General features: G+C 42.8%; 1 protein-coding gene across 3 annotated transcripts in view; it reads right to left on the reverse strand.

Moving 5' to 3' along the window:
* The window catches only part of gatad2ab (GATA zinc finger domain containing 2Ab), a 43,523-nt gene that overhangs the window by 4,408 nt on the left and 23,166 nt on the right, over positions 1 to 15,949 (reverse strand). For 2 of the 3 annotated variants that reach the window (XM_080771264.1, XM_080771265.1), the window contains exons 2-10: positions 14,598 to 14,909; positions 7,472 to 7,595; positions 5,161 to 5,292; positions 4,826 to 4,897; positions 3,923 to 4,042; positions 3,562 to 3,762; positions 3,041 to 3,284; positions 2,015 to 2,451; positions 168 to 402 (exon numbers count right to left, since the gene is read on the reverse strand). In XM_080771264.1, coding sequence (XP_080627390.1) covers positions 168 to 402; positions 2,015 to 2,451; positions 3,041 to 3,284; positions 3,562 to 3,762; positions 3,923 to 4,042; positions 4,826 to 4,897; positions 5,161 to 5,292; positions 7,472 to 7,595; positions 14,598 to 14,896 — 1,864 coding nt within the window. In that variant the 5' untranslated portion in view covers positions 14,897 to 14,909. The remainder of the gene's footprint in view (positions 1 to 167; positions 403 to 2,014; positions 2,452 to 3,040; positions 3,285 to 3,561; positions 3,763 to 3,922; positions 4,043 to 4,825; positions 4,898 to 5,160; positions 5,293 to 7,471; positions 7,596 to 14,597; positions 14,910 to 15,949) is intronic. The other variant, XM_080771266.1, reaches the window with a different exon arrangement.

Raw genomic sequence — 15,949 nt, forward strand, 5'->3', positions numbered from 1 at the left:
AAGGGATTGGTGAACGAGAGGTGACAGGGAAAGTTTGAGCAAAGGAAGCCACGTTAAGGTACTGTGAGAGGAAGCGACAGACAGCCCCATGAAAGGGAGACGGAAGGAGTGAACTGGTAGCCGAGTGGAGAGTGTTCTCAGGCTAGCCTGGTCTCGCATGTATCTACCTGTGTTCCCTCCGCTCTGCTTCCTCCAGGCAGCCATGTTGCCCTGGTTACTGCTGCTGCTGGCGCTGACCTTTGCCCCCTGCTGCAGCGGGCGTGCTGCGGCATGCTTACCTGGCCTGCTGACCAGCGCGGCCGCCGACACGGCGCTCTGCAGCTGGGAGGAGGAGGAGAAGGAGTGGGTCGTACCACGAGAGCTCACCACAGACTGGATGTTACGGGACAGCTGACCAGGACTCTGAAGGGAGGGGGACAGATAGAGAGGGATGGGACATTAAGTTCATGAAATCACAGGTGGTTTGTCCTAAAAAAACAAAACAAAAACAAGGATTCTGATTTAATTTTATGTACTAAAGGAGTAATTCGCCCAAAAATGAATTATTTTCTATCAATTACACACCCCATGAAACCTTGAATAGATTTTTTCACATTCTTGAGCAAATCATTTGATGACCAGTCTCAATTTGATGACCACTCAGTCCACTCAATTGAGTCTCCTACTGACCGACCAGTCACCTATCATTGAATTATTGGCTCAGGAATGCGAGAGAAAAAAAGAAAATCTCCATGAATTCAAGGCTTCATGGGGTGTGCAATTGACAGAAAATAAGTCATTTTGGGTGAACTACTCCTTTAACACTAGGAAGTCTAAAAAATGTTCACTACTACTCAGTCACTACTACTTTTGGTGCGATTTGATTGGCCACTCTCTCCCCCACTCGTCCCTCTCCATTTCCAACGAATTAAATCATATATGTTTGGCTGGTTAATTAACTTGGAATTTGTTTACTATTTTGATAAGATAATATGAATACAATGATTATTATCCATGAGGGCAGAGGGATGTTATTGAATGCTCGGTTTCAATGGAGCGAGAAGCTAGCTAGCCTAGTTAGCTAGCTGTCTGTGTCGTGTGTTAAGTGTTGTTAACAGAGGGACATTGTCTGAACTGCTGAGATGTCATTTCTAAACACATGTTTTAACTCCTAAAATGTATATACATACATGTGAAAAATATATATTTTGCCGTTGCCCGTTAGTGCTATATTGCAACATAGCCATGGAAGAGTGTCGCGTTGCTGCCTTCCTGTTCTTTTTTTCCGACTTTGTTTTACGTTTGGGTAGGCTAGAATTGCGTGTGTGGGGGGGGAACTCTGCAAATGTATTTATTTTCCCCAGATGGTCTAAAAATGAGTTACTTTGACCAACGTATTACCAATCTTGTACACCATTGCTCACGGAAAAAACACCCTTGATCAAGCAGCCTAGTTCACATTCATGACGAAATACGACATTAGAGTTATATATTGTCATTTTTATATAGAGGGGGAAACATCGATGTAATTAATATACATTTGATTGATTGTGCCAAATAATCGCCTAGTTAGCTAGCTGTCTGTGTGTTGTGTGTTCTTTTTTTTCCTCCACCCCTCTTTTCTTTCAATCATAACTCGCAAATTTTTTGCTCATTTAAAAAAAATCTAAATACCATGTAAACTACGAAATTCGGGCTTTCATTTGGTATATAGATCGGTTGTGTAGGCCCTTTCTACGAAACGATATCAAGTGAAAAGGAAACGTCAGGGAATAAAAGACACCATTATCAAGTGGGGGAGAAAGGGGGGACGGCGGTCGATTGTGCCGATATAGCCAGACTGAGTAGGAGATATATGCCTAAAATCATATTTACAAAACGTTTCAAATGGAGAAAAAAAACAGATGATTTCAATCGAATATTTAGACAAAGTCATGCAAGGGGAACTTTCTCTGGGCTAAGAAAATAAACTTTAATATCTCAAATCCGGTCAGAACGGCTGCTCCGACGTCGTAGTGTTAAAGGCAGCACTCACCTGTTTGATTGTGGAGTGGTGGCGAGAAACAGGTGTTCCTCTATGCTGCTGCTGCTGTTGCTGCTGCTGCTGCTGCATGGCAGCCCTGACTTGTTTGTACTGCTGGGACACCAGAGCCTGCTGCTCGCTCTTGGACATTAAAGAGGGGGAGGAGGTGGTTTTGGAGAGAGAAGGTGATGAAGAGGAGGCAGCCTGTTGGAGGATGCGCTGCTCTATCTCCTGCTCCTGTTGGAGGGCCTTAACAAAGGCTGCCTTCAGCCTATTGGTGTGCTCAGCTTTCAGGGCTTTCTTCTGATTGGATGACATGCACTGGTCACAAAGGATGGCCCCAGCCTTCTCTTGTCGCCAGCGGGAGGTAAAGTCTGTCTTACACTGAGCACAGGTGTGTGGCTCTTTGGGGAGAGTGCTGGCCAATGCCGCTGCAAAGCCCACATTACCTGTGTGATGAGAAAAGCAAAAAGGAGCCAATTGGAGAAGCAGCTTAAACTCAGATTCCATTAGAACGTCTGTCTTCAACAGGTGTACTACAGGGGGAATTTTCAGTTTTTACTTTACCACTTAACCTCTGGCATCTGTATTCTGGGGGGGGGGACATATGCAAAAAATAGACGATCTACAAACGGGAACGCAGCATGATGTGTTGTGAGCTTGTCGACCATCTATTTTATGCAAAGAGATTTGGTGTACTGGGACAAATAGCTGACCAATACAGAGCCAAAGGTAAGGTTTACTAAGTATTGAAGGTTTACACATTAATATGAATCCAACATATTAATAGAAAAAAATTATGTGTAAACAAATAAACATAAATGTGTAAACAAATAAACATTAATATAATACTGTAACAGATATCGCGGTCAAACACTGTCAATGAAACCAAGTATAATGTGTAATATTATTTTATACAATTTATGTGGGGGTCATTGCTTCATTTCTATCTCAGCTTGAAAATCCCAAACTGAAGACGGGCCCTTCCAATTACTACAACCACGGAAGTTTTGTTAAGAGTGAAGGGGCTTTACCCACCTCTGCCATGAATCTCCAGCAGTTTCTGTACCACCTCTTCCAGCCCCAACAAGTAGATGAACTCATTATTGGCTGCCGATGGGAGGAAGTTAAACTCTGGGGCAGACGGTTTAGGAGGAGGGATTTCCAGAAGGGTCTTCTCCAGCTGCTTACGCAGAGCCAATTTGGCAGCTGCCTGTCGGCTGGCTGGCGACTCATTGGAGTTGGACGACACCGACGAGCCCTTTAGGTTGGTTGGAGAGGCCTGGAAATAAAGCACACAATGTTTTTCATATCCGTTTATACAGACAAAAGGAGGGGATTCACAAATTACACAATTATATTTTATCAATCATGCAGAAAAATCTTGCAACTGTTGCCCTGGAAAACAAATAACACAACTACCAGGGAAACAGCGCTTAGCGAAATAGCTAGTCTATAAAACGTGCCAGAATGTATATTTTAATTGATTATTAGTACTGTAGTAATATTATTGTTTCAACTCTGCTAGTGGTGTAAACATTTCACCGGATGTTTCTCACCTGGGGGATGTTAACCATGACATTGGTGTTAGCTACATTAGCCACCCTGATAAGACCCTGCTGGATGATCCTTTGGCCCTGCATCTGGACGTTGGGCACAGAGGCCCTGGGAGCCAACAGCAGGGGCGGAGGGCCAGAGCCACTGTGCTGCTGTTGATGCTGGCGCAGACTGGCAATCTGCTGAGGTGTCACCGCAATGGGCTGACAAAGAAGCAAAAGCAGGATTAGATAGCAGTGGTAGAAAGGGCAGGGAGATAAACAGTCAAGTGTCAAGTGGAATACAAATATATAATTACATTAGTGTTATATGATTAAAATTGCCATATAATTATTATCATTGTCATTATCAGCCAACACCCACCTGTGCCCCTCTGACCAGGGGAGGCATGACAACCTGGGAAGTCTGTTTTATGGACGGGACATGCTGCCCACCGCGCACCAATGGTGGAGGGATCACTGTGCCTGAGATACGGCCTGACACCTGAAAACACAACACATTACACAACATATTACTTCCAAAACAATCAAGCTGATGCAACAAAAAAGTAGCAGAGTTATTACACCTCAATTGCTCGTTTTATTAACACAATATCCAGGCCAGTGCCAGACAAATCAGCGAAAATAAGCATAGGAGACGCGTCACTTCCGCCTGCCCCGGAAGTGATAACCGTTCATCCATATTTGAGCCACATCCTCATTCTAGGCTGTGCTTCGACGCGCAATGGATTAACTTTCTTAGCACGATCAAAGTTTAGACTTGTATAAGATTTCAAAGGTCGCAGTTTGTCTCATTTAGAGAAAAATTACTATTAAGCGTGCGCATTGGATCGGGATGTAGGCGTTTCTACAATGTACCAAAAAAAGATTTATTTTGTATATATATGGCCAGGGGGAGGCAGTTTAGAGACCAGGATTACTGCATGTTTTTTGTGAGGGTACCTACCCTAGGGGACACGGGGAGAACATGCAAACTCCAAACAGAAAGGCCCTTTCGCCAACCCCGCCTCGGGTATGGGCACTGATGACGCAGAGGAGCCAGCACCCACAGCGTCCCGAGCGGGAATCGAAACCCAGGACCTTCTAGCTGTGAGGCGACAGCACTACCAACTTTGCCACCGTGCCCCTCAACCACCAAATATTTTCATCCATACTTTTACTTGAATGCCACAACTACAGAATCTACTATTGAATATTGTAACTAAAATGGGTCCTGTGTGAGAGTTTGCAGAGACAATAAGCAGCTGCAGTGGTAAGTAGGTGTCACCTGGAGGGGTCCTTTGCCTGATGTGATGCTACCTCTTACCAGAGGAGGGGGAGCAGCCACAGAGCAAGTCGACTGGGAAACAAGAAAACACATATGAAACGTGAACAACTTGTTCATCTATACACATACATTTGATGCAAATACTCAAATAATCAAACTGAATCAACATGGTGGGACTTGAGGCAGGTAGCACCCCCCATAAGCTAACAATACCTATTCTTTCACCCCAGTCTTGTCTTGAAATGCGATAAAAGGACCCACGGTTATGTAATAAATAAAACCATGACAGGCCTCATCCCAGGATGAGTCACCTTTCCGTTGTTGTCTGCATGTACCTTCTGTACTGTGCTGTCCTTCTGGATCTGGCTCTGTCGTAGCTTCTTCAGCAGCACCAGCTTGGCTTCTTGGAGTCTCAGCTCCTCCTTAAGCGTTTTGATAATTCGCTCCCTCTCCTCAGGACTGCTCTTCTGTGTGCACAGCACATTGCGCACACACACACACACACACACACACACACACACACACACACACACACACACACCATACAGATAGGATGTTCAGGTTGGCTGGGGGCTGTCCGATTTATCCACGGCACGTCTGTCGGCCTATTTTTATGCATGTCTCCTTCTGACAGCTCCATTTATCAATGTGGTGTCTATCAGACACACATGAGGTTCAGAATGAGAATCAATTGTTACATCACATGATTACAGGTGTATCAGTGGGTGAACACAAAAACTGCTTCTGACGGAACTCTCCGTCGTATAAGCTTTTCCTTCTTCAGCGATCCTAGACCGGTTTTGCGCATGCGCACTGCCGTTCACTTCTTGTATACAAGGCGGACTGAAAAGCTGAATAACGCTAAATCTACAGAGCTCTTCATGGTTTTGACAAAACGCCCGATGTTCGGAGGTCTGTTCTGATTGTCCGGTGATCCCGATCGGGACATTGTCGTTTTCTAGAGCAAGGATGGCCTCATTTTAGCTCGCTAGCATTGACGCTAAATATTTAGCATCTAAAATGGACCAGCAAAGCGGATGTGTGTCACACTAAAACCAAGTAGATCCGGGTTGACAGTCAAGCGCTGGCACTTTCGTCCACCAGGTGGCAGTGACACAGTTTTAATGATTGGTTGGCCTTTTACTAACTAGACTGATACATCAAAACCCATCGTGCCAAACACGCATATCTCATAATAATAACGTGAGCCCATACAAATGTGCATGGAAAGAAGAATGTTAATGTTTACATAACCAGGGCTGCACACAACATTTTTGGTCTAGTACTCAGAGGAGCACCTGGAGGAGTTACTTGGTGCTCCTAAAATGCGGCGACCCGTCTCGCCGGATGGACAAAAGAGGGATGCATGAATAACTTATAGCAAAACGATATTTATTGGATAAGTGGGGACTGGGGAGTCAATGGAGAGAGTATTGCAACTCTAGATTCATCCCATTATACAAAAAAATCTAGAGTTGCAAATTGCAGCTATAGGTCCATGTGTATTCCAGCCCTATAGGCCTATGCATATTCTAATACAAACTTCTTAATACTTCCTAAGGATAATATGAGCATCAAAGCAATATTTAGATACTTTTTTAAATTTAAATAGCCGATCTACTAGCTCACAATGTGTTGCGGAGGCGACACGTTGTGAGCTTGCAGATCAGCTATTGCCTATTTGTTTAACATACAACACGTCGTACAGCGAAGCATACGTCAGGCTTCCCTCTTGTTTTTAGCCGAGGCGATGTACGCACAGTCAACACAGAGTCAAGACAGTCAGACACACATGGCTCCTCGGTGCAAAATAAACAGTGCACACTACCCGACTTTACGATAATAAGGGACAGTATGTCGGGACACGCTGTTGTCATGTTGATAAGCTTCATATTGTGCAGCAGTGCCAGTCCGTGAGAGACGGCATCGCACACGAGCAAGTTGCATCACAAAAGAGCAACTTGCTCCAGCACGGAATCCTCCCCATAGAGTGGATCCTCCCTCGTTTGACTAAGGACGCGCTGTGATTAGCCACAATGGCCAGTGCACTTGTGCAAGACGTGCTTGGCCAGTAGTAGCTACTTTGAGTGGCAGTCAGTGGGAAATGCTCTCGCCACAGAATGTACTAGTATTCTGGCCATGATAATCATTCTGTGCGGCCCCAGCTGTTGGTACACAGAAGCGCTTCCCGGCGCTTGATTGACAGCGCATTATGAATTTTGACGGCGCATGTGCACTGGCGCACCACTTATGTGCAGCCCTGTATATAACCCTTAAAATCTCGTAAAGAAATAAGCGCCACATGTCTGGCACAATGTTCGGTTAAATCTCAGGTTGACATCGCAATTATGAGCCTGTGATGAGATAACCGAAGGTCAACTGTTCCAACTAAGAAAAAGTACAGAAAAGGTTAATACTAGAAATCATTGAATCTTTGCCCGTGTTGTGGCAGAATAATCTGCCATTTCCCATGTACTGACGCTGTAAAAACAAAACAAAAAAACAGCAGTATTTTGAGCAATTCTTTGCGTGTGTGTCAGATATTTTTGTATTTATTCTGCTTCTGCATTTTAGGGCAACCATCATAAAATATAGCTTTGAGGTGTTTAAATTAATTTGCGTTCTCTTTGCATTCAATGGTCTTACCATAAGTTTATCTGTGTCAGTCTTCATGAAGCAGTGCCCATTCATGAGCGGACTGGATGGTTCGTTGTCCGACAGCACAATCACATCATCTGGTGACGGGGGCTGCCGTTCTCTTTTTACGTCGCTGAGGAGAAACCAACCAAAAACCATTACTATTATCATTACCAGCTTTATTTTGAGTTAATCTTCACCATCCCTCCGAACAACTTCAAAGTTGTATACAGTGTGCTACTCCCATGCAGCAACTTGTAGCTTTGTACTTTGTCCAGTAGATGGCGTTAGATCAATAGTTCTGCACGATCGTTGGACAGATGCAGAATGGGACACACGAGGAGAGCAGATCTAAAGAGATCAATAGTTCTGTAATGGCGGCGTGGGGAGTGAGAGCCTCACTAACCGTGCTTCTCCCCCTTATCTTTAGCAAAGGGCAACACAGACAGGCCTCCCACCCCCTCTCCTCCGTTACAGATAGCAAGATCATAGTCACAAACTGCGTGCAAGACAAGGCCAAAGGGGAGTTGCTCTTTAAACGGGAGCAGCAAAGACAAGTACAAATCCATGATAAAAATCAAGACTGGTATCTTTCCAGTGTTGTTTTCTACAGTTTGAGGAGAGCGAAAGGGACGTGGCAAACTATATGCATCATTATGATGTGTAGACTAGAGGTGAATTATAGTGGTGAAGGGGGAAAAAATAAGGTAAAGCTGCATGAATGGTTGGTTTTGTGTTTAGGGGGTGTTCATGACTATGTATGTTGGGTTCAGTGGGTTTATGACTGCATGTATGTTGGGAGTTGTTATGTATGCATGCATTTAGCAACATGGAGCCGTTATGTAATTGTCCAGGGCCTGTTAAGCCAGGGGCGTCAGGACTCTGCTTAAGGCCTAGTCTACCACCCAGGCAGCAGGGCCTCCACCCCTCCCTTCCAGAAAAAGGACCTAGGGCCTAGTGAGAACGGCTCAGCCTGGGCCTGGCTCTTCCCTCCCTCCCGGCGGCTGACACCAGAGCCACAGAGCAGAGTGGAGCAGGAGTCCGCAGGACACACTGGAGAGGGTGACAGGGTGGGGGAAGGGAATACATGGCCAGGAGCCAACCTATTGTGTACACATTCACTCATTCACTCACTGACTCAGTCACCACTTTGCTCCCCCCCACCCCTTCCCGCCTCTCTCACTCTTTCACCTTTTATTCCCTAACTTGCTCACTCAATTCTTCACCCTGCTCCTTCACCACCATAAGCACCGTCCTCCTCGCTCACTCATCTTTGCTATACTCTCCTCTTACATATATACACACACACATGCGCCGTTATGCGACTTGTGAAGACGATAGAACAGGAAAAACAAACGAAGGGTTGGACTCTACTAGCATGCTGGAATCAGCATATTATCAAACAGAAGACACCAGTGACACGCATCCGATAGTTTACATAAATATATATGATGCCAAACATAACAATTTCAATATAAAAGTTCAAGCTATGGTAGGCACAAATCCCAAGGAATTTAACTTTGAGTGGCACAATGTTGTGTTCTATCATTCTTTAAAATGCCATTTATCTACAACACAGCATTTAAGCTACAAATTCCTCGACAGAAATGCCCTGATGCTCAGTCGCTCACTCAAATGTTGATGTTGGCAGAATACCGAGATCAGAGAAACCACTTATAAACATGCTTTAAATGCTCACTAGATTTACAGTATTTAGTGATTCTTCACCTATGAGCAGCTGACAACAAACTATTAAAAATGATACATTGCACTGATCAGTGGAAGTACTTTGACAGGTACTACAGACAGCAGAATGCTACATCATGCTGATCATAGGTTGGGGGGACAACAGGGGTTCAGGATAGTTTAAAATAAAGTTGTAAGAGAAAATATTGCAGGCACTCAGAGCATGAAGATTACAAAATGTATTGGCAACCCATAACAGAGCTTTAACCAGAACCAAGAAATTTGAACATATTACTCGTGTTTTATTTGTATCTCTTCACTGGCTCCCAGTGAAACAAACAATTGTTAAAAAAGCTTCTCATTGTTTTTAAATCCATCAATGGCTTAGCTCCTTCCAATGTTTCTGACATGCTTGACCCATACGTGCCACCCAGACCCCTTAGATCAGACAAAGGTCTCCTCACCATAAAAAGGACAAACTCTAAATCAGGTTATGGTGCTTTTAGTCATTATGGTCCTACTCTGTGGAATTATCTGCCTATTGATAATAAGGTTTGCTATCACACTGTCTTTGTTTAAAAGCTAATTTAAAAACCTACTTATTTTCACTAGCTTTTTTCAGCTAGATTGTGAAAGTTATTTTTAAATAACTCATCTTGTATTTTAATCATATGCTGTCTTAATTCTTTGTATAATTATTGAGTATTTTCTTATTCTTATGTTTTGTATTTCATTGAAGCACATTGAGTCCTCACTTGTCGTGTGAAATGTGCTATATAAATAAACTTGACACCAGAAACAATAGCACAGTTACAAGCTACTGTACAATTAGGCTATAATTTGCCCAAAAGGTAGATTGTGATCTACCAGAAGATCACAAAGGCTGTGCAGGTAGATCACATGATATATGCCCTTAAAAAATAATATATATATATATATATATATATATAAAGGAAAAAGGCATCTGCTACTTGAATTAAGGTGACTTCATTGATCAAATAGGGCCTGTCAGCTCAAACCCACAATGCAATAGGCCTACTTCATTTTCAAGACTTCTGCACACAAACGTCAGTAGTATTACAAAGTTATACAAAATAAAACCAGTCACATTTACCCCCTCTATTTCCCATTCCGAGTGTGTTCGTCTTATATGTAAACGGCATCACCGCTACTCCAAAGCCCCTTCAGATACATGTTTAACTATGTTCAGCAATGGGTTAAATATTTTGTGGGTGGAATAGACCTTGTTGAGCAGTCTTTGAAAGTAGCACCCCTGGGATAAACTAACCACAGCTGACCCGATAGATGTCCCAGCAACACTTAAATTAATAAACTTGACTTAACTGAGAGGCACTAGCGTTTCATTGAGATGTGGTGTACTGTCAGCTGACAGCATCTTATACAAGCATCACAACAACATTATGTAATGTCCAGTGTTTTCGCATGCCTCAACTTCCAAGTTCAAAGAGTCACATTGACTACTGTACAGTAATGATGCATCAGATATTTGTACAATGGCTACTCCATTCAATGCACAGTGGCTGTAGACATTCTTTTCGAAGCAACCGGCGAAGAGGGACTGTTTAGACTTTGGCCGATATTTGATAATATCATTATGTAGCATTTTTTTATTTTCTGTAAACTAAAACCCAGGGCATTCATTACAATGCAACACCATGTGTGGATAATGAAAAGGTTTACGCAAGGGATTGACACTATGAAAATGACACGTCACAATTATTGTGGCCTAAATTTTAGGCCACAATAATTGTGACGTGTCATTTTCAGTGTCAGTGCTGGTATTATAATATTGTTAATTGTTAATTTAGGCCCTAAATTAACAATTAACAATATTATAATAACAGCATAATCAAAATATGCTTAAAACTCTTAAAATGCCACTTTTGTTAACAACTTGCACCCCAGCATCCATATTCTGGGGGAAACATTAACGAGCCAACTCAAATCCATGGACAATCTATGGACAATTTCACGATAAATGTCAATCTACACAATGATTATCGTGAGCATTTTCTTTATCATGATTAATGATGACGAATATTGTCCTGTCTGGCCCTAGGTTACGCGTAATCAAAATTGCCTATTATAAAGAAGTTGAATAGAAGATTAGGTTGTACGATGTACCTTCTAGTGTACATCATTCTACTGTGAAGTTCCTAGACTTAGAGGTGGAAAAAAGGGATCAGTTCCAGTGTTGCCATGTCTGCTTATTATAAGCGACTTTGGGCTTGTTTTTCTGTTTTTCTGTTTTTCTTTTTGTTAACCCCTCAAGATTTGAGAAAAAAAGCAGATCCACAGGCTCACAACACGTCAACGCACGAGAGCTTGTAGATCTGCCATTTTCAAATAGCCGATGTATTACAGTAAGTAGCCCTTGTGTGGCCTAATGGCTTCTTTTGGGGCTCGTTTTCGTAGACAACACTGTCTACGTGTGCATGCATACAGTGGACTCATTGATTAGCTTGCCGCCATGTTAACCCATTGAAACCGGCTTGTGCCAACAAAATCCCTGGTAAGAGTTAGTAAGCAAAACATGCTGCAGGTTTCACAAAAGCAAAGGTCACACTTGAGCGAACTTGGGCTATATCAACACTGAAATCAAACTGATCCACACTTGTTTAAGTCATCTCCCTCCTACCATCACCACAGTAATGTGTATAAATCAAATTACACATATTTCTGTATGGTCATGTGACACACCCGATCTTGCATGCCCCTCCCTCCTCCAGCTACTCTTTCCAACGTGGAAACCATGGCAACAACTAGTTGGAACCAGTTTGGTTTGTGAAACATACATTTTGTGGCAAGCGTGACACCAAGTACAGGTGCTGCCTCTGGAGCCAAACTTTTCAAAATGGGGCAGTGACAACTACCACCACCACAGCCTGACTTCCTGTACAACTCCTCCATCAGACCACTAGCTAGAGCGAAACTTAGCACTGAAACATCAGTAGCCTAATGCTACTGGTGCTTCAAGAGCCAGACAGATATTGTCGACATCTGTATTGGCAGTTATTCAGTCGATGCTTTCAATCTGGCCTCCCTAATTTGAGCATGCAAGTTTTCAACGCATCATAACGAGACGCATTGTGAGCATGCAGATCTACCATTTAAAAAAATATTTGAAGGGGGCATAACTAAGAGGTTAAATAAAATAGGGTTGCTTGTTTTTTTTAATCAAATAGTTTTGTTTATTTTTGTATTAATTAATTAATTTATTCATAAACACAAATGCTCCACATCTGTTGTAAACCTTAGCCCATCTTACGTTGTTCTGCCTGCCATCCATAAATCAACTTCATTGGAGCCCAACCAAATAGCATTGCTACAGCACTTGCTGCATTCTGTTGCCTTCCCTCAAGTACTTGTTATCTCCACCGGAGAGTGTAGTGTGTATGCCAAATTTTGTTTGTGGGGACGGACGGACGGACAGATGACCAAAATATTTTGGGGCTGGGAACACCAGTGTTAGGCTATAAAGTTGCTCAATATTCTTCCGATTTGTACGCACTGACTCATACTCAATATTAAGAGAGATGTTTCCCTGATGTTCTCTACTGTCTTCTTTACAGTGAATGTGTGTCAAGCAAGCCAGACATCCATTCTGGCATATTTGAATAAGGAAAACAAATGATAGACGTTGGTCATATAAAATCTAAGAAAGGATTGTCTTACACTGTTCTCCCCTGTAATATATCTAGTAAGACGCATTAGTATAATATTGAGGCAAACATTATTTTAGTTGCTGATCCAAGATCAGTGTCAATACTCAAAATGTATAGTGAGATTAGTGACCGAATAAGAAAACACTGAAGTCTTAAACAATTGGTCATTTGGTTTATTGAAGGCCAACAGATCTAATGCTGGGGTGTTCGATATGGCGATAAATATCGCTACAATTTCTCCATGATATGGCTTTTTAGAGTTATCGTTTCCATCACGATACATTTGCTGCATCAGATCAAATCTACAAGCCAACAACGCTTCGCTACTGCACTGCAAGGCATTGTTTGCTTATAGATCGGTTGTATTCTGAGTCCCTGCCCTCTTTCTTCTGGGCAGAGAGGGAAACAGGAGTTTGTCTACACGCAGTCACTCACTGCGCTCTGCACAGAATAATATGTAAAGAAATACGAAAGAAATGGACGGACAATTATACTCAGATATCGAGCGAGTGGAGGTTAAGGAAGGGCTAGTTCTCAAAAAGAACTGTATGTCAGTGGCATGGAACTATTTCGGCTTCTCGGTAAGGGACAAGGACCAAACGAACATTATTTTCAAACTCCTCTATAGTTTCGCCGATGGCGACTTCATACCGTGTGTGTGTGTGTGTGTGTGTGTGTGTGTGTGTGTGTGTGTGTGTGTGTGTGTGTGTGTACACGTCAGTCAGTGTTCTCCTCCCTTGCTAGTCTAAAACGTAGCCTACATTAATCTGCTTCGGCAAAATTCAAGAAACTTTCATAATGACAATTTAAAGTGAATCATACTTGATGCAACGTGCGTCCATTGATGGTAGCCTACTCCTTGTAAACAGTTTGAAACGTCGCAAAAACGTATCCAGCAAACCAATTCCTCAGCGAAAGGTTATAGTATAGTATTCCATGGAAGCAGATGGGATAAACTCTTGCAAGCATAACATTTTAAATCCCTTTAGAGAGGGTGAAACCACAACATAAACCGGAGTTTCACTTCACTAAGGAATGACATGAGGTATTGTTTTGCCTTGAAGTCCAGTAAATGAAGGCAGTGTTGACAAAGCTTTTTTTTTTTTGCCTTGAAAATCATGAAAGTCAGACGTTTTGCATGGCTCTGCTCAGTGCTCACTCAAGGACCCCTAAATTAATATTTGACTGCAGACCCCCATCTGAAAAATATTTTGTGTGTGAGCTTGTAGATCAGCCATTTTCAAATAGCCAATGTGCCAATATGATTAAAGTAGCCTGGATCCAGCCCATAGACCCCGCCCACTCTCTGACTGGACTGTCAAGCTTCAGGAAGCTTCAGAGTCTGATAATCAGGCTATGATTAAAGTGGTTAAATAGATATTTATGATTTTCATACATTTTGCTGGGGACCCCACTTTGAGAACCAATACCAAATGGTCAGGGTGTAGGTTAAGCACTTTTTTAAAAGTGATTATATTATACATCATATTTTGCATTTTTCGCAACTTTAGCAAATTCCCAGAATTTTGACACATAAATTCACATAAAACGCTGCATATTCCATCGCATCAATTTAAAAATATCGTGATAATACTTTTGTCCATATCGCCCACCCCCATCTAATGCCCAGCAGAAACTCCCCTCCCCATGTTTTCCGTTTTCATGTAAACTAAGCAAGAACTGATTTCCGCATGAACAGCCATGACACAAGGATGATCATTACGGACAAAATGATGAACTCCTGAAGGGAAACCTCATCTCACCTCTTGGCTGTGCTCATGTCGACAGGCTCTTCTCGGGTCTGCACTTCCACCTTGATAGTGGCCTTCACCTCCCCAGTCTTCAGGATACTGGCTGCTACCTTAGCAGCAGCCTGCTCACTCTTCACCATCACTCCCCCAGTTTCGGAGCCATCCAAGGACAGGGCTTCTCCCGTCGAGTCGCCTTTCTCCACTTTAACCCTCTTATTGTCCATTTCCCCCAGGGAGCCGGCAGGGTCCGTGTGGTCCCTCTCCAGCGCCCGCTTCTGGCTGCGCGTCTGGCGCACGGCCTCCTCCGACATGGCTGCGCTCTCCCTGGAGCAAGGCAAGAGGGAAATGGCGTGTTAACTTAAGGATACATAAACAATGTGAACATAAAGCACATAGCAAGGTACAGGATCTGTGTCACACCACACACTAGATCTAAGTATAAGGTCACTACTGCGGAAAACTCACAAGATGCAAAGATATTCTTTTGTTCACGGCCACAATCACTATTCAACACCCAACTTTATGTTTCAAGTCGAAAAGCATCTCTAAAGTTACACGGACGGTGGCTTTCAGGGCAGAGAAACTACACTAGCCAAAGCTTTATAAGATTTTGGCTGGTGGCTGTTGTTAGTTTCCAACATTGGCATCATTATTCATTTAAAAATGTGCATAAACACCAGGCAACACTATATAACACACCGTTTCAATAAATAAGTAGGTCCAACAGTACGGGACAACAACACAGTGGTGTAGTAGATGCTGACCTAAATCCCACTCATTACAGTAATAGCACAGGATGGAGAGACCCACTTAACTTGTTGGGAAACCCATTACACAGCAGAAAGATAGAGCCATCAAAGTGCAAAAATGCAGACCAAAATACACCAATGCAGGAATTCATACAGAGAAAGTAAAGAAACACCTCTGTATTGGGACAGAGTACACGTTTAAATCTAAGTTTAGAGCTGTACAGAATGTCCTTGGTTGGTGAAGGGGGTGTACACGTCACCTTAACTTGCAGCGTTTTTATTTGCATATTCTTTTGTTTATTTGAAAAATCCAACTCTGTGGCCTGGGCCAGCTTAGAGGTCCAGGCATCTTGGCTGGTAATCCAGCAGGACAGTGTGTTGAAGGTTCGAGTCCCTATCCCGACGAACTTTACTTCCCCATTTCTCTCCCCGTTTCCTGTCTACCTTACTGTAATCTATCAAAGGCAAAAAAGCCCAACAAATCTCTTAGAAAATGTATGACAGAGTTGTATTTTATTTTTTTATAATTTTTTTATCAGTTGCTGCACCTTTTTAGAAGAAACGAATGCATGGAGACAGTTATGGAAGTCTAATGGAGGATTTGGCCTGAACGAC

The sequence above is a fragment of the Protomyctophum bolini genome (assembly GCF_963924005.1).
Source record: "Protomyctophum bolini genome assembly, chromosome: 8".
Classification (NCBI taxonomy): domain Eukaryota; kingdom Metazoa; phylum Chordata; class Actinopteri; order Myctophiformes; family Myctophidae; genus Protomyctophum; species Protomyctophum bolini.